This window comes from Trachypithecus francoisi, unplaced genomic scaffold (assembly GCF_009764315.1).
Source record: "Trachypithecus francoisi isolate TF-2019V2 unplaced genomic scaffold, Tfra_2.0 Lachesis_group2, whole genome shotgun sequence".
Lineage (NCBI taxonomy): Eukaryota > Metazoa > Chordata > Mammalia > Primates > Cercopithecidae > Trachypithecus > Trachypithecus francoisi.
In genome coordinates this window covers 145458010-145483760 of record NW_022681465.1, presented here as the reverse complement: position 1 = coordinate 145483760, position 25751 = coordinate 145458010, and the positions used below count along the sequence as shown (strand labels likewise).

At 41.2% G+C, this 25751-nt stretch overlaps 1 protein-coding gene across 8 annotated transcripts in view; it reads right to left on the bottom strand.

Annotated features, from left to right (window-relative positions):
- Positions 1 to 229: 229 nt before the first annotated feature.
- The window catches only part of PPP2R2B (protein phosphatase 2 regulatory subunit Bbeta), a 331924-nt gene continuing 306402 nt past the window's right edge, over positions 230 to 25751 (bottom strand). For all 8 annotated transcript variants that reach the window (XM_033180756.1, XM_033180754.1, XM_033180752.1 and 5 more), the window contains 3 exons: positions 11253 to 11422; positions 4004 to 4095; positions 230 to 952 (listed from right to left, as the gene is read on the bottom strand). In XM_033180756.1, the coding sequence (XP_033036647.1) occupies positions 673 to 952; positions 4004 to 4095; positions 11253 to 11422 (542 nt within the window). In that variant the 3' untranslated portion in view covers positions 230 to 672. The remainder of the gene's footprint in view (positions 953 to 4003; positions 4096 to 11252; positions 11423 to 25751) is intronic.

Genomic DNA, 25751 nt, shown 5'->3' with positions numbered 1-25751 from the left:
ATTCAAGTTTCCTAGCCAAATTCTCAGGCTGTTTCTATGGAGCTTACAAAAAAAGAGCATAGCAGGGTTGATGTGCCCTTTCCTCGTCATTCTGCATCCTCTTCTCAGCTTCATGCAATAAATCTCTGGCTTAAACGAAATTGTTCAAAGGAAAATGGAAAATAGAAAAAAACATGGTGGAGGGGCAGGAGATACTGACTAGTTCTGGTTTTTCACAAAACAAGAAGAATTTGTCTAAGAGTAAACGGTGTTTATTTTTTGTTGTTTTTTTTCAATCAAATGGAATTGCTTAATTAAAAAAAACTTATCTCTTTTCTCCTTAAATACTACAGACAACCTCATTTTATCGCAGCAGACACCTAGGAACAAAACACTGGACCCACCAGAGAAAACTGGGCAATAAAAGCATCAGAAGTTCAAGTCAACTATGGAAGAATTACTGTTAGCTGGCAGCTTTCAATTCTAAACAGAAGTGTCTCAAACCTAGTGGGTTTGACAAAAGTTTCTTAGAACTGGGGAGCTGGGAATGTTGGACTCCTTTTAATTCTATTCCAATCATTTCCTGCATAGGGAAATTAAAGTCAATGCATCAAATGAAGACCCAAAGAAACATTTAAAAACTTGTTTGACTAGTATTCAGTATGTGAGATTATTAAGTAATAACTTGTCCACCTAGTTAACCTTGTCCTGGAATATATATAGGTTATTTGTAGCCGCCACTGCTATAATATTTTCTGAAGGATGCCAAGCTGTATGCAAGATCTTTTTGCTAAAGTCCAGACTGTCGACACTGATCTCGTCTTTTCTCCGCTTGCCCCCCACACACACTTTTCTGGGTTTGAGGATAGCCCGGGGCTTGCTGTTTTCCCTCGAAGCCTCAAGGGTCACATCACGCTTGGTGTTTCTGTCGAACATCCTAAAGAAGTTGTTGTAGGAGCCCGTCATGATGACACTGCAAGATAGGAAAGGGAGTGACCGAGTGTTATGGAGAAAGGCAATGACATATCTTCATTGTGTTGTCTTTCTAGAGCAAATGATACCATGTTATGAGCAGCTTATGACACCATAGGTTTTACTAAAAACAAAAACCAAAAAATGAGAACAGGCTCTGCAGTGCGATTGTTGGCTTTTTTTTTTTTTTTTTGAATCACTGAACGCAGTGAGCTTTTTGGCTGGGTTTGGAAATGAGGGATGGTGAGAACTCTCCTTGTAATTTGCTTTTGCTCGGTAGATTCCTTTCGGTTCTTTGGCTTAATAAAGGTGTCCAGTGGTTTTAATGATCCCATCCTACCTACCTCCCGTCAGGAATGTGAGACTAGAATGAGGTTTGTTGAAGTAGACACACTTTTGAAAACAATAAGCAGTTGTATGTGTTTAAGGCTTGGCCACTGTCAAGGGGGCTCCTGGATGTCTGACCTCTAAGGCTTTATGGCATCAGTGCGGTTAGGGGAGAGATGCTGGTGGCATCATGCATGAACCCGGGGCGTATCATTTCCCTTGCCTAGAACTAGCTCTGAATTCGGCCTTTTTAGAAAACTTATCTACAAAATGGATGTCATCATGGTCTTATCTGGGAAACAAGTAAGAAAATTCAAATTTTAAAAGAATCTGGGATGGAGAAATAAAAAGATTTTATATGGTTTTTATTTCCACATTTAATGGACAGATGGCTTCCACATTTATACAAGAGTTATCCCCTCTTAGGCATAGCTGCAATCGATCAGGAGAGTGGCGAATACCCAATGTCTTCCAGAGCCAAGGTACTCAATGTTTAATGGTGACATTTCAGACATGGTGACAAGCTGAGGTGGGGAGAGAGAGATTCCTTGGGCCAGGGCATCTGCAAGTACCCCAAGTGCCATCACACGGCAGTTCCCCTGGAGGGGCTGGCTCCCACTCACTTCTGGGTGGAGCTCTGACTGGCTCAAGATGGGACAGCAGGAACTCTCATCTGTTTCTCAAATGATTTGGGATGTGTAGAGAGGTGAAGGAAAAAGCTGACAAGATTGGGCCACAGCAAGGGGAATGTGTTTTTGGTCATGTTGTCAGCTATACCAGGTAAATTAAGCAAAGGTTAGATTTTGTTACTCTAGCCTATCAAACTGATGCTGTGAACTGTGTCTGTGTCCTTGAGTGGACTGTTATTATCCTGTCAGGCAGGGTGCTGAGGGCTTTGCCTCCATGATCTCGTTACAACTTCTATTATCCCATAAAAGGGTTTTACAGAGAAGTAAGTAATTTGCTCAGTGTCACATTGCTAGTAGGTAGTAAAGTCCACCCTCAAACCCTCATATGGTTGACTCTGGGGCATAAGTATTCAGCTGGTTGGCCTCACTGCTTCCTGTGCTTTGATGTTCGCTTCTCTCCCATGCCATGACCCGACTCATTTTTAAACAAGTAAGAGAGATTATTTAGAAAAAAAAAAAAAAAGACTATCAATCTTATTTGAAAGAGAAATTAAATTTCCCACTTGTGATGTTATAGAAAGAGTGTTGATCTTAGGATTCAAACTCTACACTTGTTACTTTTGTCTCTACTACTTACTACTTTATGAGGCTGGGCAGATTACTTTATCTTGCTAAGCCTGTTTCCTTAACTGTAAAATGAGAATGATGGAAACAATCTTGTTTGTTTGTTTGTTTGTTTGTTTGAGATGGAGTCTCGCTTTGTCACCCAGGCTGGAGTGCAATGGCCGGATCTCAGCTCACTGCAAGCTCCGCCTCCCGGGTTTACGCCATTCTCCTGTCTCAGCCTCCCGAGTAGCTGGGACTACAGGCGCCTGCCACCTCGCCCAGCTAGTTTTTGTATTTTTTTTAGTAGAGACGGGGTTTCACCATGTTAGCCAGGATGGTCTTGATCTCCTGACCTCATGATCCGCCCGTCTCAGCCTCCCAAAGTGCTGGGATTACAGGCTTGAGCCACCGCGCCCGGCCTGGAAACAATCTTGTTAGACTGGTTGGGATTAAATAAAATGATGTGTATGAATGTGTTTGGTATACAGTAGGTGCCTAATAAGTGTGGTTTTTGAATCAAGGCTAAGATAGAGGAAAAATTTGAGCAATAATAACAGATATGTAAATAATAATATATGAATAAATCAATACCTAGAAATAAAGAATAAAATGAGAGGGCTGGCTTCTTTTCCCTATGGGGGATTTTGCTCATATGTCACAGTTGCTTTGCTCTCTGTCCTATACCAACTGGTTAGTGTGACTTGGGTCCTTTGCCATGTGGGGACTCCTTCCAAGCCTGCTAAGGAGGGGATTCATTTTGGATCAGTGGCAAAGAAAGCCAAGAAACAGGTTGAGTGTGAGAGAGATGGTTCGTATTCACTGAAAGCTTGAATGTCTGAATGTCCTGCCATAATAGAATTTCTATGCTTTCAAACACTATAATTGGTGCCACCTTCATCAAGGAACGAAATCAACCCCTGGTAGCTTGCACTTAGTTCTCATGGAAGTCAAAGAATCATTTGTATCTGTCAAACTAAAAATGAACTATTGGGAGGTATTATGAAGTACTGTTCAAATCCAAGGCCTTAAAATAGTAATAAATCACTTTGAGGGAATGTGATAAATGAGGTCGACTAGAATTCAGTTAATGAACCACCAGGGCCATTGGCCAGGTCTCCACTAGCAGCTTCAAGGGATAATTTTTGATCTAGAAAGCCCACTTGGCAGTAATCTGAACTGTTCAGGCTGGAATTTGCTGGTGGATAAATGATCTTCATTTAGGCATGTTGACCTAGTGCTGGAGGTGTCTTGTGTGAAAAAGATAGGACTTTCTCATTAACATTAAGGTGTGTTATCTGTGCTAGTTCAGAAACAGGATTCAAAGGCCTTACTATATCCTTCTCTTCTTTCCAGGCCTGACATTATGCATTTCAGCCAGGTTTTGGAGCCCAATTTTGACCTCCCTTTGGCTGTACTCTACTTAGGATAAATTGCCCGAGCCTCTTCAAGACAACCTTTGGAAGGTTCTTCAGCCACAGAGCCTTTCTTACCTGTCTGACCCATTCCACACACACTCAAATTTATCAAAAATGCAGTCATTTTCATAGAGGGAACACAGCTTGCTGCGGAGGTAGTCATGAACCTGGAAAAGAAACATATCGAGAAGGTCAGTTATTATTTTAAGCAGTAATTATTTCTGCAAACACCTCCTCTTCTGATGTGAGCTGTTAAATCTTTCATTGTACATGCTCCTTGAATCAGATGGCCCTGGATCTGAACCTAGGCTTGGCCCTTTCTAGCTGTAGGACATTAGGATGGGTTGATGAGTTTCTCGTGTAGCTGATATGGATTAATTAAGCTTGCTTGTATAGACAGTGGCATCCAGTAAGACTAAAGAAGTGGTAGATTCTCATTTTCTAAGCTGATTTGCTCACAGGCATTAGAGGTCACCATGCATCCAGTCTTTTATTCAACAAATATTTACTGAATACCTGCTATGCATTTGAGATGCAGCAGTGAGCCAAATATTTTCCACCCAGTGTTACGTGACAGACTATATAACCAAGTAAATAAATAAGACATTTAGATGGTGATAAAATCATAGAACAAAAGTGTATGGAAAAAGAGGCTGGGAAATTTTGTTGGGGGTGTATTATTTTATACAGGGCAAGTAGTCAGGGCTTCACTGGAGGAGGCAGCATTGGAGCAGAAGCCTGCAGGAGATGAATGAGCCACAGTGATGTCTGGGTTTGGGGTGAGGAGAAGGCTCTCCAAGCATAGGAAACAGCAAACACAAAGGCCTAGAGGCAGGAATCCTGGAGGGAGTGTGGTTGGGGAGTGGTGAGTAAGCAGCTGGGGGAGAGGATGATCAGTTTACATAGGCCCTTTATTCTGAGGAAGAAGAGACTTCACAGAAAGGATTGCTGAATCTGCTGTGTTGCAATGGATCCTAAGGGTGCAAAGACAAAGGCAGGGAGACCAGTTAAAACCTGAGTGATAGATGTTGGCTTGGACCAGGGCATGAGCAGTGATAGGGACTGGTCAGATTCTCCTTCTGTTTAGAGAAAGAGCAGATAGGACTTGGGTCAACTGTGAGGTGTGGAGAGAAAAACAGGAGTCAAAGATGACTCCCTGATCTTTCTCCTGAGCAAGTGGAAGGAAGCGGGTACCATGTTCACTTTTGGGTACAATGGTTTAGAGATGTCTACATGTGGAGCTGTCAAGTAGACTCTGAGGTAAAAGGTGCCATCCTGGAGTATGTGGAGATTCTTTCCTAGTTTCTCTTAACCATGCTACTGCTTTCACTGGAAATCAACTGATAGTGAGCAGGAGAGAGAAATGGTTGGCAAACAGTGTCAGATTTCTGGAAGGCACCAGGGGACACTTGACGTTGTTGGACATGTATGTCAAATAAGGCTGATTAAGCATAGTTGAATATTTTTCTCCATCTACATTCAGCAACTCAGATGTAGATGCCAAATAGATGAATAAGGTTCAGAGAATAGTAGCCTGGGTTCAGTGTTTCGAAGGTAATCCTTCCTGAACCCACTAGCACAGAGTGGCAATAATAACGGGCATACCCAAAATGCTGGCTTGTCATTATTAGCCAGGTGCTTTATCTGTCAAAACCTCATTTCATCTCTAAAGCCATCTTATGATGTAGGCACTTTCATTCTCTTTACTCTAATGGAACATGAAGCAGAGAGATATGACATCATTTGTCCAAGATCACAAAGAAAAGAAAGTGACAGAAGGGGAGGGAACTGAGTGGTATCAGGCTCTGGAGTGCACACTCTGAGCTGCACTAGCAATCTGCCTCCAGCTTGCTCTGGTGGGTCCTCAGTCCTTGACAGGAGCTGTGATAATGAACTCAAGTGAGGCTGAGAGAGAAGGAGATAGAACTAGGTGAAAGCAGAGGGAGGCTACCAAGGGTATTGGTGTTTAACTTTAAGTTAAGAGTGATGATTCAATCTCTTTTTTTCCTGCAACTGTGGCTCTTTCTCTTCCTTTGACTCCAGCAGTTCTGCTGGATGCTGAGCTTCAGGCTCAGTTGTGTGCTTAGTCTTGGGCAAAGGAACGAGGTCAGGCTCATCCTATGTTCCATTAGATGTTTTGGGTATTTGAAAAGCTCTGAGTTATTTGGACAGAGGAAGTTATTTCTAACTCTGCAAATTAATTTTCCCCTACCTTTACTCTCTCACTCCCAAGCAGTTCCAGGCCTTGTCAGGGTAACAGCTTCAGTGCTTTGGTGACAAGGGAATACCCCTGTGGCAGTGCTGTTGGCATTGTTAGGTGCATTTGGGGGCTGCAAGGGTGAGGTTGTGTCCTGCCCTAACAGAGGCATCTCTGCTATAAACTACTCACTCACCTTCCCTAGGGAGCACAGCAGTAAAGGTTTATAAACCTGGCAGTGGCAAGATTTTTAAGGTCTAGTTCCATATGCCCGCTTTGTGATGAACCTTTCTTCATCTGTCACCATTTACCTTTGGCATTTTGTCTTATTACTCACTTGCAGTGTTTCTGTGAGTGTCAAAACGTGTGCTTTGGAAGTCACGCCCATTAGCAGGAATGACATTGTTGAGAACTCTGTAAATAATTCTTGAAAGATAGAAGTTGGGATAGACTCAAGGGAAAATCTAGTCTGAACCATTATTTCTCCTCCACCACACCTAAGGTCTGGGTAGCTCCTGCCTGCCTCCAATTGACAACATTTAAAGAAAAAGAATGTCTACTGTGAAGTATGCTGTATGTATGTTTTGTTGCATAGAAAGAAGTCTTCTTAGGCAAACCAGAGGGACCTGTTTCTACCAGAGGAAAGAATAAGGTAAGATGTACACATGAGCAACCTCTAGAGCATGGAGCAAGAGAGAACTTAAAACTCATCCTATTTAATGTTCTTTCTTCATGTTCCTAGTATGACTTTTCTATGATCCTATTACTTTGTGCATGGGATTTTTGACACTAGACTGAGTGTCCCAATACAGTGTTTCTCATTATTTGTGGGAGTCCAGTGTCATATAGTTAGTGGACTGCTATGAGGCAAACAAAGAGCCAACTCTGTCGGTCCATTCTTATATTTCAAGTGTTGACAAACTTTTTCTCCAAAGGGCTGGATAGTAATATTTTAAGCTCTGTGGGCCCTATGGTCTCTGTGACAGCTACTCAACTCTGCCATTGCACATGGAAGCAGCCATAGAACATATGTAAGTGACTGTACATGGCTGTGTCTTAATAAAATTTACCTACAAAGACAAATAGGGGGCTGGTTAGGCACACAAGTTGCAGTCTGCCAGCCCTCGTTCTATGTGAAAACTTGAAAATAGCTAATCATACTTAAGTCTGCAGCCTTTTATTCATGGAAACGTGATTGAGATCTGTGAATGCATGTATGAAAACGTATAATAGTAGCATTACCTTCTCCTTGCCCAGGGCAGGCATTATTGACTGATCACTAAATTCTTTCCCACTGGACCTCACAACCTATCATGGTGTTCTGGAGGCTCACTGAATCAGAGCTTGTTTACCATCTTTAAATTACTTCATGTAAAAGTTAGATGGCTGTGCTCCAAAACCGGCTTTGTCCTAAATCTCCTCTGCCTAGTTAAGGCTCCCCAGCAGCCACACTCAGGTACTAGTTCCCACTGCTCTTTCTTTTGCATTAAGGATTCGAATACTATAAGGTTTGTCTTATGCAGCTGGAAGAGGACACTGTGGTGACTCTAGTCCTGGGCTAAAGACGAAGGGCTGCAAATGAAAACTTGGGAGTAAGTGATGTGCAGCCAAGCCCTAAAGTCAAGGTAGGATTCAGGAGACAGGAACACTAAATAATAGGGAGTATGATGGACCACAGGGGAAACAAAGCTATCTCCATTACATATATGGCTGTGAATTCTGGCTCCCAAACCTTTCTCTAGCACCTGCTGGAACAGAGTCATCAAAGTCTTCAACCTCCTCTCTGAACCTTTCCTTCTTCTTCCTCTGACTGGAATTTGGATCTCCTCTGAAGACACTCAAGTGGTAGCTAGAGTTTTGCTCTCACTCCACATGCCAATGTTGGGTAGGTAGGCTCCTTGTTGCTCCAGACAACTATTCCTATTTAAAGTCCTTAACTCCTTTGAAGTCATGCCATCAAACTAAGCTTCCTGCTACCTGTCCTTCTTTCAGCCATCAAAAGTTCTGAGTCCCTAATCCTCATTCCTTGAAGCAAGTTTGCATCTCTGTCTCTCTTCCATTACTATTCCTGTCACTATTTTTAGTTATTCGAGCCCTCTAGTCTCTCTCTTACTCAGTCTCATCATATTCAATGTGTTTTGTCCTTTGCTTCCTTGGTTATATTATGAACCTTGTCATTGCTATCCCTGTACCTGTCATTGCTATCCCTGTTGCTGTTGCTACCTCCAGTCTTTTTAGTTCACTCCTTCTAGTATCTTGATTCTGTCAATTCTTAAAATTCATTATTTCCCCTTTTGCCCACCTTCAATTCAGCAGTACATCATTACAATCAATCCTTTAGCATATATATTCAACAAGCTTGCCTTTCTTGCTCTCCCTTTCCATTGTACTCATTTGGCACAACTCCATCACTGGTTAAATCTTACTTTCTACCCTTTCTTTACCTGTATCAAGCAGGCGAATGTGGCTGGGAAGAAACATAATCATACAGGTTAATCTCCCTTTAAATCAATTATATAAATTTCAAGTGGATCCCTGAGCAACCCTACCACCCTGCAACATTTCTCTTTCTTAGATGAGTACTTTACCCCTTTTCTTCCTTCCCATTCAGCTAATGACCTTACTACTTATTTTACTAAAGAAAACACCTACATGTTCTCATCACAAAATTCACAAACCTACTTCATCTATATATGAAAACTGCTCTCATTCCTTTGACAGATGAATTATCTATGCACCTTACCATCTACAGCCAATTCTGCAATGGACTGCATCCCCCACTGGCTTGCCTCAAGGGCTTTGTTCTTTCAGTGGTCTCTCTCTCTAATGGTCTCTCTCTCTAGTGGCTTATTCCTATCAGCAGAAAACATGCTGTAATAACTTCCTTCAGCCAGAATCCCTTTTCAGCTACCCTTCCATTTCTCTGTTCTCCTTCAGAGTAAACTTATTGAAACAGTTGTCTGTTCTCATTATGTCCCCATCTTCAGTTTCTTAAACTCCCTCCAATTGGACATTTATTCACACTGCTCTACTACTGTTCCTCTGTCATTCAGGTTACTGATAATCTCCACTTACTAAATCCAAGTTCGTAGTCTTCTGTACTTGATTCAGCAAAGCATTTGGCAGTCGATGACTTCCTTTTCCTTAAGACATTTTCTCCACTTGGCTTCCTAGTCACTCCTCTCATCTCACTGGCTAGTTTCCCCACATCTCTCTTGCCAAATCCTCTTCCTGTTCTCAACTAGGTCTTATTTTCTGACCTCTTCTTTAATTATATTAATTGCCTAGAAGATCTCATCCAGTCCTATGGCTTTAAATACCCTCTACATACTTGTGAGTGTCAGGTTTATATCTTGAAGCTAAATATATCCAGACTCACATTGAGCTGTCTACTTGCTGTGTCTGTTTGGATGTTAAACTGGTTTAACAGAGCCAAAACCAAACTCTTGATTTTCTCATCTAAATAAATTGGCAACTCTACTTTTCTAATGTTCAGGACAAAAATTTTGGAGTAATCCTTGGTGCTTCTTTCTTTTCCTGTTACATCCCACATCAAATTCATCCTCAAACCCTATTGCTTTTACCTTGGAAATATATGAAGAATCTGGCTACCTTCATTGCTAATACACTCATCTAAGCTACTATTTTCCCCTTGCCAGAATGTTATAACTATTCCCCTGTCTCTTCCAATGTCCCTCCCACAGTTTCTTCTCCCCAGCGCAACCAGAATATTCATTTAAAAATGTCAATGATGAAAATGATCTGGAATTAGATAGTGGTGGTTTGTGAGTAAACTAGGATCATTGAATTGTGTGCTTTGAAAGGCCGATTATTATGATATGTACATTATATCTCAAGGAAAAAATGTAAGTCAAATCCTTCTGTATAGAATCCCCCCACTTCTTTTTATCTAACCCCAAATAGCTTAAAATAGGGTTAGTTTATCCCCACTCCACTTAATCTTTGCTTTCATTATACTCTTGCCTGGATTTTGCTTCTTTAAGTCCTCTCTACTTCAAAGTCTGGTCTTCCTTTTTCAACAACACCACCCTAAAAAATGCCTTTCCCTTTGTTTCCTTGCATTTACACCATCTACGTAACACTTAAGTTCAAAACTTCCAGTCTTTTTGATTCCTCTCCTTGCACATTTGATCAGTAGGCAAACCTCACTGACTCTTCATCTTACCCATCCTTCCATCTGCACGCTACCATTACCAGACCAAATTGCCATCATCTCCTCTTATCTAAATTGTCTGTTTGGCAAACTGCAAAGTGAAACACACCGTAAAAACTAAAACTCACAATGCCATTTCCTGGTGTAAAACTTTAATGGTCCTCCACTGTACCCAGTCCACAGGCAAAACAGCCTACTGTACATTACCAGGGCCTAGTGATTGGCCCCTTACCTCTATCTCCAGGCTCATCTTTCTGCCTTTGTGATTCATATTCAAGGTATAAGCACCCTGAACACACCTCATTTCTCTCAACACCAGGCCTTTGAACATACTATGTTTTTAATTATTATACTTTAAGTTCTGAGATACATGTGCAGAACATGCAGGTTTGTTATACGTGTGCCATGGTGGTTTGCTGCACCCATCAACCCTTCATCTACGTTAGGTATTTCTCCTAATGCTATCCCTCCCCTAGCTCCCCACCCCCTGACAGGCCCCAGTATATGATGTTCCTCTCCCTGCGTCCATGTGAACGCATTATTTTAAGAGCATGAATTTCCTGACTAGTTCATGGCAGTTAAGACTCAGTTTAAGGGTCACTTCTTTGGGAAAACCTTTCACACCTAGCTGAGGTCTCTTGCAGAGATGCACACTCAATTCCTTGTTCATCATCTGACTTTTCTGCCAGATGGTAAGCTGCATGAGAGCAGGACCATTTGTTTACCTCTATAGGATCCATTCCACATGAAATACTCAGTCCATATCAATTACATTGAATTCTAGCCTCTCCACATGGACCTTTATCTTAATTATAGCCTGTACCATTTTACTGAATGTATCACCATGCACTGCCTTCCAGTTTTCTGCATTGTAAACCTTTGGAAGCAGGGGTTGACTTAAAAGCTCATGAAGGGAATGTTCCATATACCTATGGGTGCCTGGGGTTCTATACCTGGTAAGTCTCGATGGGGCGGTTTTCCATGTTGAGATCCCAGACTTTAACAGTCAAATAGTCCCTGGTCATGATATACCTCCCACTGTGGCTGAACTTCACATCCGAAATTGAAGAGATAATTTCAGAGAAAAATGATCTGTTGCTTGGATCTTCCGGCTCTTCAAAAACTGCAGAACAAAAGCAAAACAAGACAAATTTAGCAATCCTTATCAACTGACTCTAACATGTTTGGACTGGCTAGGAAGCTAACAGTGTAACTGACAGTCTTCCTTAAGTAGGGCTGGTGTCTGCAGAATGTAAGTTGCTAATAGAGAACTGTCATCTCTCTGGTAGTGGAAAAAGCTGTCATTAGTTTCTGGATTTTAATTCTCATGGAAGGATTGGCATGGGACCTGTCCCGTTCATAGATCTGGCACTGACAGATCTATGTATCTAACTCTTTTTCTGTTTCCCTTGGTATCTGGGTGTCACTGCATAAAACCTGGAGTCATCTTAGATACTTAAAAAATTTTTTTTACAGCTTTTAGTGAGATAAAATCCACATACCACAAACTGTAAAGTGTAACATTCAGTGGTTTTTAGTATAATCACAAAATCATCGCTATAATCTAAATTTAGACTATGTTCTTTACTTCCCCCCAAAAACTCCATATGCATTAGCAGTTACTTTCCATTGCCTGCTCCTATAGTCCTAGGTAAACACCAATCTGCTTTCTGATTCTCATTCTGGAAATTTCACACAAATGGATTCATAGAATATATGGTCATTTAGGACTGACTGGCTCATTTTACTTGGCATAAAATTTTCAAGGTTCATCCGTGTCGTAGCATGTATCAGTTCTTCGTTCTTCGTATGGCCAAATAGTATTCCATTGTATGAATATGCCACATTTTGTTTATCCATTTATCAGTTGATGCGCATTTCAGTTGTTTCCACTTTTTAGCTGTTAGGAATAACAGTGCTATGATTATTTATATACAAGTTTTTGTCTGGCCTTATGTTTTGATCTCTCTTGTTGGCTCATGGTGTTTAACAGTGGAACTTTGGCCAGGTGTGGTAGCTTATGCCTATATTCAGCACTTTGGGAGGCCTAGGCAGGAAGATCACTTAAACCCAAGATTTCAAGACCAGCCTGGATAATATAGGAAGACCCCATTGCTATAAACAATGAGCCAGGCATGGTAGGGCATGCCTGTGGTCCCAGCTACTTGGGTGGATGAGGCAAGAAGGATTGCTTGAACCAAGGAAGCTGCAGTGAGCTACTATTGGGCCACTGCACTCTAGCCTGGGTAACAGATCAAGATCCTGTCTTCACAAAAGAAAGAAAGAAAAAAGGTGGTGCTTTCTTGCTGGACTGCCTTGGGTCTAAGGTCAACCTGTCATTTACTTGTTGTGTGACCTTAGCCAAGATACTTCTCTGTGCCTTAGGTCTCCTTGTATGTAAACTGTAGCTATGATGTCTTTTTAAAATTAACAACATTTCCAAATTTGTATAAATTTAATGGGTACAAATGTGGTTTTGTTATATGGATATATTGCATAGTGGTGAAGTCTTGGCTTCTAGTGTAACCATTAGCCGAATAGTGTACATTGAACCCACAATGTCTTCTGTGTGAATTGTCTATTTGCTCTGATATCCAGCCTCTTATTATCTCTCTTAATAGCTTCAGCTGATTTCCACTTACAGGAAGAAGGCATGGCTTCTCTGTATGTTATCGGAGCCCATCATAAACTGCCTCTAATTCTTCTTTCTACCTCGATTTTAAGTTGGATGTATAGAGTATATCTCCATGTTTCCCACTTCTATTCATTGCCTGATTCCTTCTTCATTGATCCAAATACTCTTTGATTCATATACCTCATCTACTACATATTATTTCACCCCAAATGATCTTTTCTTTTCTCTGAAGCCCTATCATACTTGGTCTGCCCATTTATTTAGTATTTGCTCAGGTACTCTCTTACAATGAAACTATCATTTTTCACATTATTATTTTAACAATTCATGAGTTTGTTTTATCTCTTCAACTAGGACATAAGCTTCTTAAGAACAGGATTTTGGTCTTATCTTCATACTCAGAGTCTTGCTCAAAAATGTTCAGTGAATATTTGTTGCTTCACTGGAGCCAAAGCCAGATAAATTAACAGATTCTTTGCCTTCTGGGTGCTTAGCATGTATAGTATTAAGTTGAAACATATGCAGTTGCTGACATTCAATTATTTTTGACCTACAAAGATGGCAATTGTGTATGGTTAAACCCAACAAGGGTTTATATCACAATTTCAGGCTGAAACAAACAATGGCCTGCAGATTGCTGAGTTAACTCATCTTCCAAGACTACTTCTTTCCTGCCTGGTCAATGCACTCACATAGTCAGTAATGAATTCTGTATAAAGAGCCCAAGTATATAATAAATTACATTTCAAACCTTGCTGAATTAAACTGTGAACTAAGCCAAAATGTTAATTTTCACAGAACGATTGAAGAGAACAGCAACAAAAACCCTGATCCATCGAATTGAAATTGCAAATTAAAAAAAAAAATCATTGAAACAGAAAAACATGGCTCATTACAGGCTCTGACCCAATGTCTTAGTCTGTGCCCTTATCTTTTGGGCTTCAGCTGAGTATTAGTGAAGGCCCCAGGATTCTGATTGGTATCTTCATAGTTGAGAACTAGATGGGAAGAAAATTTTCACATTAGTTTCAACTAATAGCCATCTCATTAGTACTGGGAGCTTGGAAATTCCAAGTAAAACACCTGACCCAGAGGCAGTAAAGTGGATGGGCTTAGCAAATTGTGCTCTGGAGTCATCAATTCCTGCATCTGTCAGTTACTAGCTGTGATCATTTTATTTAGTACTCCAGCTTTAGTTTTCCCAGCTGCAAAATGAGGAGCCACATTGCTTGGCATATAAGCTTGGTACATAGTAGGTCCTCAATACATGCCATCACTATTTTCATTTTCAGCATGCACTCTCCTGTGCTGGCCAGTCATATCTTATTCATGAAGACTCTTGAGAATTTGGGACCGAGGAGTACAGAACCTGTGGACTATTTAAAAGACATAAGGAATGTTTACATTTTCTCTTCTTTAAACTCAAATCTATTTTAAAATGTTTAATTCGACAACAAAATTGTATGTATTTATGGTGCCTTTTAATGTCATACATAGGAATCTGTTTCTCAAATACTTGGCATGTTGGGAGGCCAGTGTAGCAACACTGTAAAGCCTCAAAATGACACCTTCACAAGATGGATGTGAAATGAAAGATGACAATTCTTCAATCAACCTACCACTGTTTATTTGTGGAGTGCTGGCTTTAGGTAGCACACAGAGGGCAAGGTACAGATAATATACTGGCATAGCACTTTGTAGTTCATGACACATCTATGTATATTCAAGTTTTAATAGCAACTCCAGGAATTATTTTCATTCCGTGGGTAATAGCATTTAATAGTATTAATAATTACTGTTGATGGGAAGCTTATAACACTGCAGACCCTGTGCTTTACATGTTTTATTTCATTTAGTTGTTAAAATAGCCTATAAAGTAGGAATTCTGATTCCTCATTTTATATATATGGATAACTAAGGCACAGAGAGGTTTTATAACTAGTCCAGGGACACACAGAGATAGAGCTGCATTTTGAACTCAGGTCTGTCTGACTTCAAAATCTTTGTTCTTAATCAGGATGCCATGTACAAGACCTTGCTGAGCATTCATTTATAAGTTAAGTGTCTTGTATGCACAGGCACACACACATGCACAATACAGTATATTAGTTAGAGTCCACAAATAAAATACTTTTTATGTGTGGGATGGATATGTGCCAGGCCCTGTACCAAATGCTAAAGATACAATAATGAACAAGACAGATCCAGCACTACTCTTAGTGAGCTCACAGGATACAGGAGGGGATACATGTTTAGCAATCACACAAGTGTGGTTACAGTTGTGAATAAGTGAGATTTTACTGTGTTATCAGAGGGAAATCATGGTGCTATGGAACTGACTAGTGGAAGGTAAATGGAACACCAGTGTGCATTCCATAAACTTTACTTCTCATGCTCCCTCCAATATCAGAGATATGTAAAATTTGTTGAACATGTAGTACAACAGTATCTGGTGCCTGAGTGATAGAACTTGAGACAAATCAACACTAGCATTTCTCCTGGAGACCCTTGGCTTGGCATGGCACTAGAGAATCTGCTGACCTGCAAGGTTTCCAATTAGCTATCAGAAAATTAGAGATATTGAGAGGAGAGGGAAAAGAACTAAGGGGGAGACAAGAAGAGCTTTGCTCCCTTTGTGAGGAAGCAGTCTTGGTGAGAATCCTGATAGCCCAGTCCTAGTCATTGGGGGTGTGTCAGGTTCACCAACAGAAGCATATGTCTTGGAGACCTCAATAGTAACAGTAACAACAATAATGACATTTGCTACCACTTCTTGGTCCTCAAGCTTTGCATACATTATTGCATTTAATGCTCACATATCTAAGGAAGGTACTATACTCTTCTCATTTGTAGATAAGGAGACAGACCAGGAGGAAAGGTTCAGTAAGTCACCCAGGATCATGCAGCTAGGCAGTGGCAGAGATGGGCTCTTGACTCTGCCCATCTGTCACACCCTTCCACAACTGGGCCTTGCCTTGCTTTGTCAATATTGCTTTCCTGTTCAAACAAGTCAAACCAGGATTCCTCACATTCTAGATATAGCTTGTATATTCCCACTTTTGTGCCTCTGCTGCTCCTCACCTCTTCCTGTGCCCATCCAGGTACACTGGAAAGAACATCAGACTCAGGGATGCTGGGCTGGAATCCAGGCTGGGCACAAGTCCAGGCTGGCTTTTGATAATACCTATTATCTATTGAGCTTTTGTGCTGTGTGCTCTACATGTATTAACTCACTCACTATTCATAGGTATTAGTACTTTCTCTTTTCCACAAATTAGCCTAATCAGTCAACTCAGGCACAACTCACAGCTAGTAGGAACAGAGCCAGAATTTGAACTCAGTATACTTCCAGCTTATGTTCTTAACCTCTGTCCTACTCTCTCATCTGCGTGGCTTTCAGCACTGTCAGCTCTCTGGGCCTGTTTCCTTCTCCGTAATAGGAAGGAGTTAGGGTTGCCTACCAGGTCCCTCCCAGCTCTTAGATTCTAACATCTATGAAATTTCACTGGCTTTTCAATTTCCCTTTCCGAATCCCCACTACTCTAGGTAGCCTTTCCAAAGTGACTTCAGCAAAATGTTCAAGCTGTGATACATCAGGCATTCCAGATTCCAAGATCAAATAAGCTTGGGAAACCTTGACAATTCTGGGAGTTGACAATGCAATTACCCTGTTATTGGGGCATTACAGAATGTTCAGCAACATATCTGGCCTCTACTCACTAGATATGCCCTGCTGACTCCATCTGCCCACATGTGGCAACCAAAAATGTCTCTAGATATTGCCAAATGTCCCCCAGGGGGCATGACAGTACCTGGTTGAGAATCACTGCTTTAATCCTACTTCAGAGTATTATTTGATCATACCTTTCTCCCCACTCCATTTTATTTTTATTTGGCAAATCATTTACAGCTCGGTGTTTAGTACAGGCTTCCTCAGAATACACTTTGGGTTATATTGCTATAGTCAAAAGCAACTGAATACTACCTTTAAAATTCCATAGGCTATCTTATGTGCCTTGTGCAGATGTGTTTTCTGTTATAACATGTACAGATATGAATACATCTCCATGGAGCTATAAGTATCTTGTGTGAGCCCCCTGAAAGGGCTCGGATGACTGGATAAATAAATAAGGTTCCAGAATCTGGGGAAAATCTTGAATTCAATAATTCATGAATTCAAAAATAAGAGAAGGAGTTAAGAAGAAAACTACCAACTTTAGAGAAAGCTAAAGTGAAACAGCATTCATTACAACTGGAGCAAGGGCAGAAAGGAGGCATGCAGAGAGGTGGTTGTGGACTCTGGGGATAGGAGAAGAGAGAGATTAGGTAACCATAGGTGCAGGCTGTTCCTAGGCATGGCTCCTTTCTCTCAACCTTACACTGGACCTTCATTAATTGCACAGGAACTCATGCCAATGTAGGGGGGTTAGGAGGGGTCCAAGGCCACTAACAACTGATCCTGAAGGCCAGGACATCTAAGACATGCTGGCTCTGTCTTAGATGGTGTGGTGACTAACAGTAGAGGTAGTTCCAAACTCAGTGGCCTGGGTTGAAACCCCAGCTTTGCTGCTTATAAATTATGAAGCTTTGAACAAGCAGCTGGACTCCTTCCAAGCTTCATTTAATGGAGATAATAGTAGTACCTATATTCTAGGGCGGTTGTGAGGATGGGTGAGATCTTGCTTGTGAAGTACGTAGCAAAGTGTCTGTACCCAAAACAATAGGGATGGCAGCCATAATGCAGAATTAGGCATTGCTTAAGGCAAGCTTGGTGTGCAATGAGTCCAAAAGCCTAAAGTGTTTGTCTGTTTGAGGCAGATCTTAAGAACCAGTTGTGATACTGATTTCTAGGTCTTCTGTCTGGGCTGTGACACAGACACGTACTAGTTTGTTTCTGAACTATCCCTTGAAAGACACCCACCCTCCTTGGTCCAAGTGTCTCATTTCAATGTCACCCCCACCCTGGCTGTGATGACGTGGGCAGATGAGAGTGAGAGTCCAGGAAACAAGCCAAGGGGACATGAGGGTCCACTCATGATGAAAAAGGAACTGCCTCGGAATCATGCGCGGGGCTTTAAATTGCTCACTTCTGCTGACATTTCTTCTACAGGGAAGCGCAGCTGGCACGTTTTTCCGTTTGGAGACATGGTTGACAATTTCTCCATAATGGGGACACAACTGGCAATTTTCCTACAGAGTGAGGCAGATGGCAATTTTCCTTCAGAGATATGCAGGCAACAGTTTTGCCCCTGGAGAGAAAAGCCTCGCCGATTGAGATGCAGCCAGTCATTTTTACTATACAGAAGACACATCCAATAATTTTGCCCAATGAGAGAAACGGCCAACAATTTTCCCACAGAGGGTAAGAACTCGCTCGGACTGACAATGCTGGCCTTTATCCAGCTGAGGACAGTGAGAGAAGAGGTTTAAGATTTAATTAGTGGCTACTGCGCTACCAGGGGCCTAATGACATAGTCTCCAGACACGGATTGGAGACGGCAAATTTAGATCGTATTAAGACTCAGATGAAGGATTCTGAATTGGGAAATAATGAAACCAAGTTGCTTAACCCTTGCAGTTTGCTTTTCATATAGACCTCCATTAATTCAACAAACAATTATTTGACAGTGACACTTTAACAAGACAAGGCATACAATGCATAGTGTGATGAAGCATGAAAAGTTAATCTAGAAGAAATTATATTGGCCCCTAAGTTTTACATAACTTTTCAAAATAATTCTGCATCTACTATACTTCTTTTACAACATGTCTTTTAACAAACTAATCATTCAAAGTTAAGAAATAATAAATCAAAACCTTTTTTTTTTCCCAGACAAGAAAAACTGACCAAAAATTCACAGTGGGGAGAAGTGAGGAACAAATGGGCTGGTGTGACAAGAAAAGACTTAATAAGAAGCTGAGCCTTAAATGATCAATAAGCACTGGGTAGATAAGAGGTTAGTACATATTTTAGGCTTTGAGGGCTATTTGGTCTCCATTGCAACTGTTTAACTCTGCCTTTGTAGTGTGAAAGCAGCATAGACAATATGTAAACAGATGAGCATATATCCCACACGAAGGCTTTGCATATGGACACCGAAATTTCAATTTTGTATAATTTTTATGTATCATAAAATACTATTCCTTTTTGATTTCTTCAACTATTTGAAAATGTAAAAATATTATTCTTTGCTAGAGTTGTAAAAAAGAAAAGTTTTGAGCCAGACTTGGCTGTATGCCATAGTTTGCTGAGCCCTGTTAATGGTGTTTGAGGGGTAGGAGGGGGCATCCTATCTAGACAGGAGAATCAGCATGAATAAATGCTTGGGGTGATCAATGCATTTTTGTGGGACAGTGGGCCCCTAGGACTGGTAGCACCATGAGATCACATAGAAGGGCTGGAAGATGAGATTACTTCTTAAACTGCAAGTTGCTTTCCTAAGTTACGTCTTGCGGGCTGCTACATGAGACTGGACTTAGGAGTCAGACATATTGGGGCTAGAACCTGAGCTTCATCATCTCCAGGTTGGATTGTCTTTGTCAATTTTCCTTATCTTGTTAAGATGCAGCATATCTGTAAAATGTAGACATCAATATCTTATTTGCATGGTTATAAAAAGTAAAAAACATAAAAGCAAATAAGACACGTAGCACAGGCCAGGTGTGGTGGCTCACACCTGTAATCCCAGCACTTTGGGAGGCCGAGGCAAGTGGATCACGAAGTCAGGAGCTTGAGATCAACCTGGCCAATATGGTGAAACCTCGTCTCTACTAAAAATACAAAAATTAGCTGGGTGTGGTGGCACGTGCCAGCAGTCCCAGCTACTTGGAAGAAGAATCGCTTGAACTCAGGAGGCGGAGGTTGCAGTGAGCCAAGATCGTGCCACTGCACTCCAGCCTGGGCCACAGAGTGAGACTCCATCTCAAAAACGAAAACAAACAAGCCATGTAGCACAGTGCCTGGTACACTGTCAGAAGTCAACAAGCCCATATCAAACATTTAAAGAAGAACTAATGTCAATTCTACTCCAACTGTTACAAAAAATAAACTTCTTCTATGAGGCCAGTGTTACCCTGATACCAAAACCGGACAAAGACACAGCAAGAGAACTATAAGCCAATATCCCTGATGAATATTGACACAAAAACCGTCAACAAAATACTAGCAAACCAAATTCAACAATACATTAAAAAGATCATTCATCATGACCAAGTGGAATTTATCCCAGGGATGCAAGACAGTTCACCATATAAAAATCAATCAATGTGATACGTCATATCAATGGAATGAAGGAGAAAAACCCTCAAAAAACTGGATATAGAAGAAATGTAACTTAAAATAATAAAAGTCATATATGACAAAGCCACAGCTAGTATCACGCTGAATGGGGAAAAACTGAAAGCCTTTCCTTTAAGATTTGGAATACGACAAGGATGCCCACTGTCACTGCTGTTGCTCAACATAGTACTGAAAGTCCTAGAAAGAGCAATCGGACAAAAGAAAGAAAAGGCATCCAAATTGGAAAAGAAGTAGTAAAATTATCCTTGTTTGCCAATGATATATGATCTTGTATTTGAAAAAACTTAAAATATGCCACCAAAAAAACCATTAGAACTGAAAACAAATTCAGTAAAACTGCAGGATACAAAATCAAGATACAAAAATGAGCAGAATTTCTATATGCCAACAGCAAAGAATCTCAAGAAATTAAACCCATTTACAACAGCTACAAATTAAAAACCCAGGAATTACCCAAAGAAGTAAAATGTCTCTACGATGAAAATTAAAAAAACATTGATGAAAGAAATGGAAGGGGACACAAAAAATAGAACGATATTCCATGTTCATGAATTGGAAGAATCAATACTGTTAAAACGTCCATGCCACCCAAAGCAGTCTACAGATTTAATGGAATCCCTATCAAAATGCCAATGACTTTCTTCACAGAAATAGAAAAAACAATCTTAAAATTTCTATGAAACCACAAAAGACCCAGAATAACCAAGGCTATCTTAAGCAAAAAACAAAACTGGAGGAATCACATTAACTGACTTCAAATTATACTACAGAGTTATAGTAACCAAAACAGCAGGGTACTGGCATAAAAATAGACACATACACCAATGGAACACAATTGAGAACTCAGAAACATATCTATACGTCAACAGTGAACTCATTTTCAACAAAGGTGCTAAGAACATACACTGGGGGAAAAGACAGTCTCTTCAACAATTGGTGCTAGGAAAACTAGATATCCATATGCAAAAGAATGAAACTAGATCCCTATCACTCAACATATACAAAAGTCAAAACAAAATGGATTGAAGACTTAAATCTAAGACCTTAAAGCATGAAACTACTATAAGAAAACATTGGGGAAAGTCTCCAGGACATTGCACTGGGCAAATATTTCTTGAGTAATACCCCACAAGCACAAGCAACCAAAGCAAAAATGAGCACATGGGATCAAGTTAAAACATTGCTGCACAGCAAAGGAAACAATCAACAAAATGAAAAGAGAACCCATAGGATAAGGAAAAATATTTGCAAACTACCCATCTGACAAGGGATTAATCACCAGAATATAGAAGGAGCTCAAACAATTCTACAGGAAAAAAAATCTAATCCATTAAAAAAAATGAACAAGTGATCTGAATAGATATTTATCAAAAGAAGACATACACATGGCAGATAGGCATACAAAAAGGTGCTCAATATCATTGATCATTAGAGAACTGCAAATCAAAACTACAATTAGATGTCATCTGACCCTAGTTAAAATGGCTTTCATCTAAAAGGCAATAATGCTGACGAGGATGTGGAGAAAAGGGAACACTTGTACATTGTTGGTCGGAATGAAAATTCGAACAACCACTATGAATAACAGTTTGGAGATTCCTCAAAACACTAAAACTTGAGCTACTATATGATCCAGCAATCCCACTCCTTAGGTATATACCCCAAACAAAGAAAATCAGTATATTGGAGAAGTATTTGCCCTCCCATGTTTGTTGCAGCACTGTTCACAATAGCCAAGATTTGGAAGCAACCTGTGTCCATCAACAGATGAATGGATAAAGAAAATGTGGTACTTATATACAATGAAGTACTATCCAGCCATAAAAAAGAATGAGATCCTGTCATTTGCAACAACATGGATAGAACTGCAGGTCTTTATGTTAAGTGAAATGAGCCAGGGACAGAAAGACAAAACTCGCATGTTCTCACTTATTTATGGGAGCTAAAAATCAAAACGATTGAGTTCATGGAGATAGAGAGTAGAAGGATGGTTACCAGAGGTTGGGGGGCAGGGGGGAAGTGGGTTAATGGTTAATGAGTACAAAAAAATAGAAAGGATGAATAAGAACTAGTATGTGATAGCATAACAGGGTGATTATAGTCAATATTAATTTAATTGCACATTTAAAAATAAAGGATTGTAACCAGATTGTTTGTAACATAAAGAATACATGCTTGAGGTGATGAATATACCGTTTACCCCAATGCGATTATTACTCACTGCATGTGTGAATCAAAATATCTCAGGTACCTCATAAATATATACACCTCTGTACCCATAAAAAGATGTCAACAAGTTCCACTGTCACACACCATTCAAACAACAGGTATTGAGTACCCAGTGTGTGTAAAGCACTATGATAGGTGCTAGGGTTACAACAGTGAGCAAGAGAGATACTGTGCCTGTGCTTCCTCAACAAAGAGTGGGCCTTCTTATCTACCATGGCTGGGGCTTCCTCTCATCTCTTTCTCTCTCTCTCTCTCTCTTTTTTTTTTTTTTTTGAAGTGGAGTCTTACTCTGTCGCCCAGGCTGGAGTGCAGTGGTATGATCTCGGCTCACTGCAACCTCCGCCTCCTGGGTTCAAGCGATTCTTGTGCCTCAGCCTCCTGAGTAGCTGGGATTACAGACCTGATCCTCCACACCCAGCTAATTTTTGTAGTTTTAGTAGAGATGGAGTTTCAACATGTTGGCCAGGCTGTCTCCAACTCCCGACCTCAGGTGATCCACCTGCCTTGGCCTCCCAAAGTGCTGGGATTATAGGAGTGAACCACCGTACCCAGCCATCTCTTGAAGGAAGAAAAGTTGCTCAATCAATTCCCCTGTAGTAGGCAGAATAATGCCACTACCCCCATCCCCAAATAAGTCTACACCCTAATCCCTAGAACCTGTAGCTATGTTATGTTACATGACAAGAGGGAATTAAGGTTGCTAATCAGCTAACCTTAAGACAGAGATATTACATTAGATTATCTGGGTGGGCTCAGTGTAATGACCAGGGTCCTTATAAGTGAAATAGGAAGGCAACAGGGTCAAAGGCTGAATAACCCCATATGAGAAAGACAAGACTGGTCACTGCTGGCTTTGAAGATGGAAAGGGGCCACGAGCCAAGGGAGGCAGGCAGCCTCTTGAAGCTGGAAAAGGCAAGAAGCCATTCTCCCCAGAGCCTCTAAAAAGGAGCATAGCCCTGCTGACACCTTGATTTTAGCCCAGTGAGACCCATTTCTGACTTTTGACCTCCAGAACTGTAAGGAAGATAATCAATTCGTGTTATTTTAAGTCACTAAGTTCATTAAGTATGTGATAATTTGTTACAGCAGCATTAGAAAACTATCCTCCGTTTGTCAACAAAGGGAGGGCTCAAAGTTCATGAGTTCCCCCTTCAACTCTGCAAAGCCGCTGTTATTTCCCTGGCCCCAGGGCCAGCTCCCTTTCAGCAGCTGCCCGTATAGAGCTGGATAGGAAAGGCAGGCTAGAGTGGGCTGCTTCTGGGCACAGGCCATGAGAGTTTCACCATTTCCAAGGGAGCTGGTGAACCCCAGCTCAGCAACTCTTTCCTCCCAGCATTCCTGCTGCTGCTGTACCCATAAGCTGACACAGTTCAGAAAAACCAGAGCCCAGCAGCTGCAAAGGCAGAGCAAGCCAAACTCCTCAGAGACATCAGGGCTTAGCAGCAGAACATGAAACAACCTGCAATCCTACCATGTGCTAAATATTTGAATCTTTCCAAAGCAGTGCCACTTTGCGTTCAGACATCTACAGTAACTCTGTATGACTGACAGCCAACAGTTCCACTCCCTTGTCCTGGTTCAGGGGCTCCATATCAAGTCCTAGGTCAACATTCCAATATTACTCTCTACTTCATTCTCAAATGCTCCACTGAGGCCTGACCCGTCTAGTCATCATTTGCACCAGAGTTGAAGAACTCCTACCTCCAGGGGCCAGGCAGGTAGTGAAATAGGTGACACATTCATGGGTAGCAATAGGGAGCAGGGACTGTGGCAAACTAGAGTGTCCACACCCCATAAAAGGGGCAGTTTCCACCTGAGGTCAGGAGTTCAAAATCAGCCTGGCCAACATGGCAAAACCTCATCTCCACTTAAAAAAATAAATTACAAACATTAGCTGGGTGCGGTGGTAGAAGCCTGTAATCCCAGCTACTCCAGAGGCTGAGGCAGGAGAAGCACTTGAAACTGGGAGGCGGAGGTTGCAGTGAGCTGAGATCACACCATTGCATTCCAGCCTGGGCAGCAGAGCAAGACTCTGTCTCAAAAACAAAACAAAAACAAATTCAAAAAAAAAAAAAACAAAAAAACCCAAACAAACAAAACAATAAAGGGGCAGTTTCCGCTCTGCTCCAGCTTAATGCAGCCATGCAGAAATGGGGTGCCAGCATAGCCAGATTGTCTCATTTATAAAGTCTAAATTTTTTTTTGAGGAACTGATTTTTTTTTATGTTAGCAACTAACTAAAGAAATTTGAGTGTGTGATCAAACATACGTCCTCTGTAAGCTATGCAGGCCGCAGCCTGTGACCTGATTGACTCCCTGCAATGATGATGGTGATGTCTGTGGTGCACTGGCATGTGCTGGGGTTGGGTCCATGCTCCTTCCCCACCCTCTCCCTGCTCCTCTGTTTCTCTGGCTCCTATTCAACCTTCAGGGCTCACTATCTTTTCTAGAAAGCCTTCCTGGACAATCTCAGCCCATTGCATCTTTTCCTGTTTACTGGTTAATTTGGCTACCCTCTAATCTTCCTACTCTTTTAAAATATTATTTGTTCAGGATTCACAATGAGTTAAGAAACTTTAGTTCAGGGAATTGGCCCCACAGAAAGGCAACACCAGTGATAACAAGAGCACCTGTTACCTGCCAGGCACCATCTAGGGTAAGAATTATCTCTATTTTATGGCTGAGGAAACAGAAGCTTGGAGAGATGGGGACCCCAAGGACCATATGGTCCCTGAGTGAGCACAGCATTGGAAGGCTCATTATCTGTGGGGTTAGAACTTTCTTAGGAAGGAGCCTCAGCTGGAATCTGATCTAAAGAAGGGGGAAGCAAAAACCTGTGTTTGGCTTAGGGTTCGTCTGTCAATCTAAAGACTGAATTTGGGCTAATATCTACAGACAAGTTCATTAATTGTGGGTCTGTTTGTCCTCCTTTTGTGAGGAATAATCATTTATTAGCCAAGCGGGACTGGTGCCTTTTTGAGAACTGTCATTCTGGAAAGATATTGATTGAAGGAGGCCTCTGAGCACATTCTCTCCAGCAGGCAGCCGAAAGGGAGGCGGCTGCAGTCCAGACAAGATGATGAGTTGGCAGTGAGCATCTCCACAGGAGCCTAATGAAGAAATCTGGTAACAGCGAGGGCTGGCTTTATGAGCACTCACATTTGGTCTTTCACTCTCTGCAAGGTTGGTGAGTGGCAAAGGTATCCATGGGCCTCTACCTCCCATTGTGGAATGATACATTCCTACAGTCAGTGGGCTCCGGGAACCCAATGGCAGCATCCCCAGGC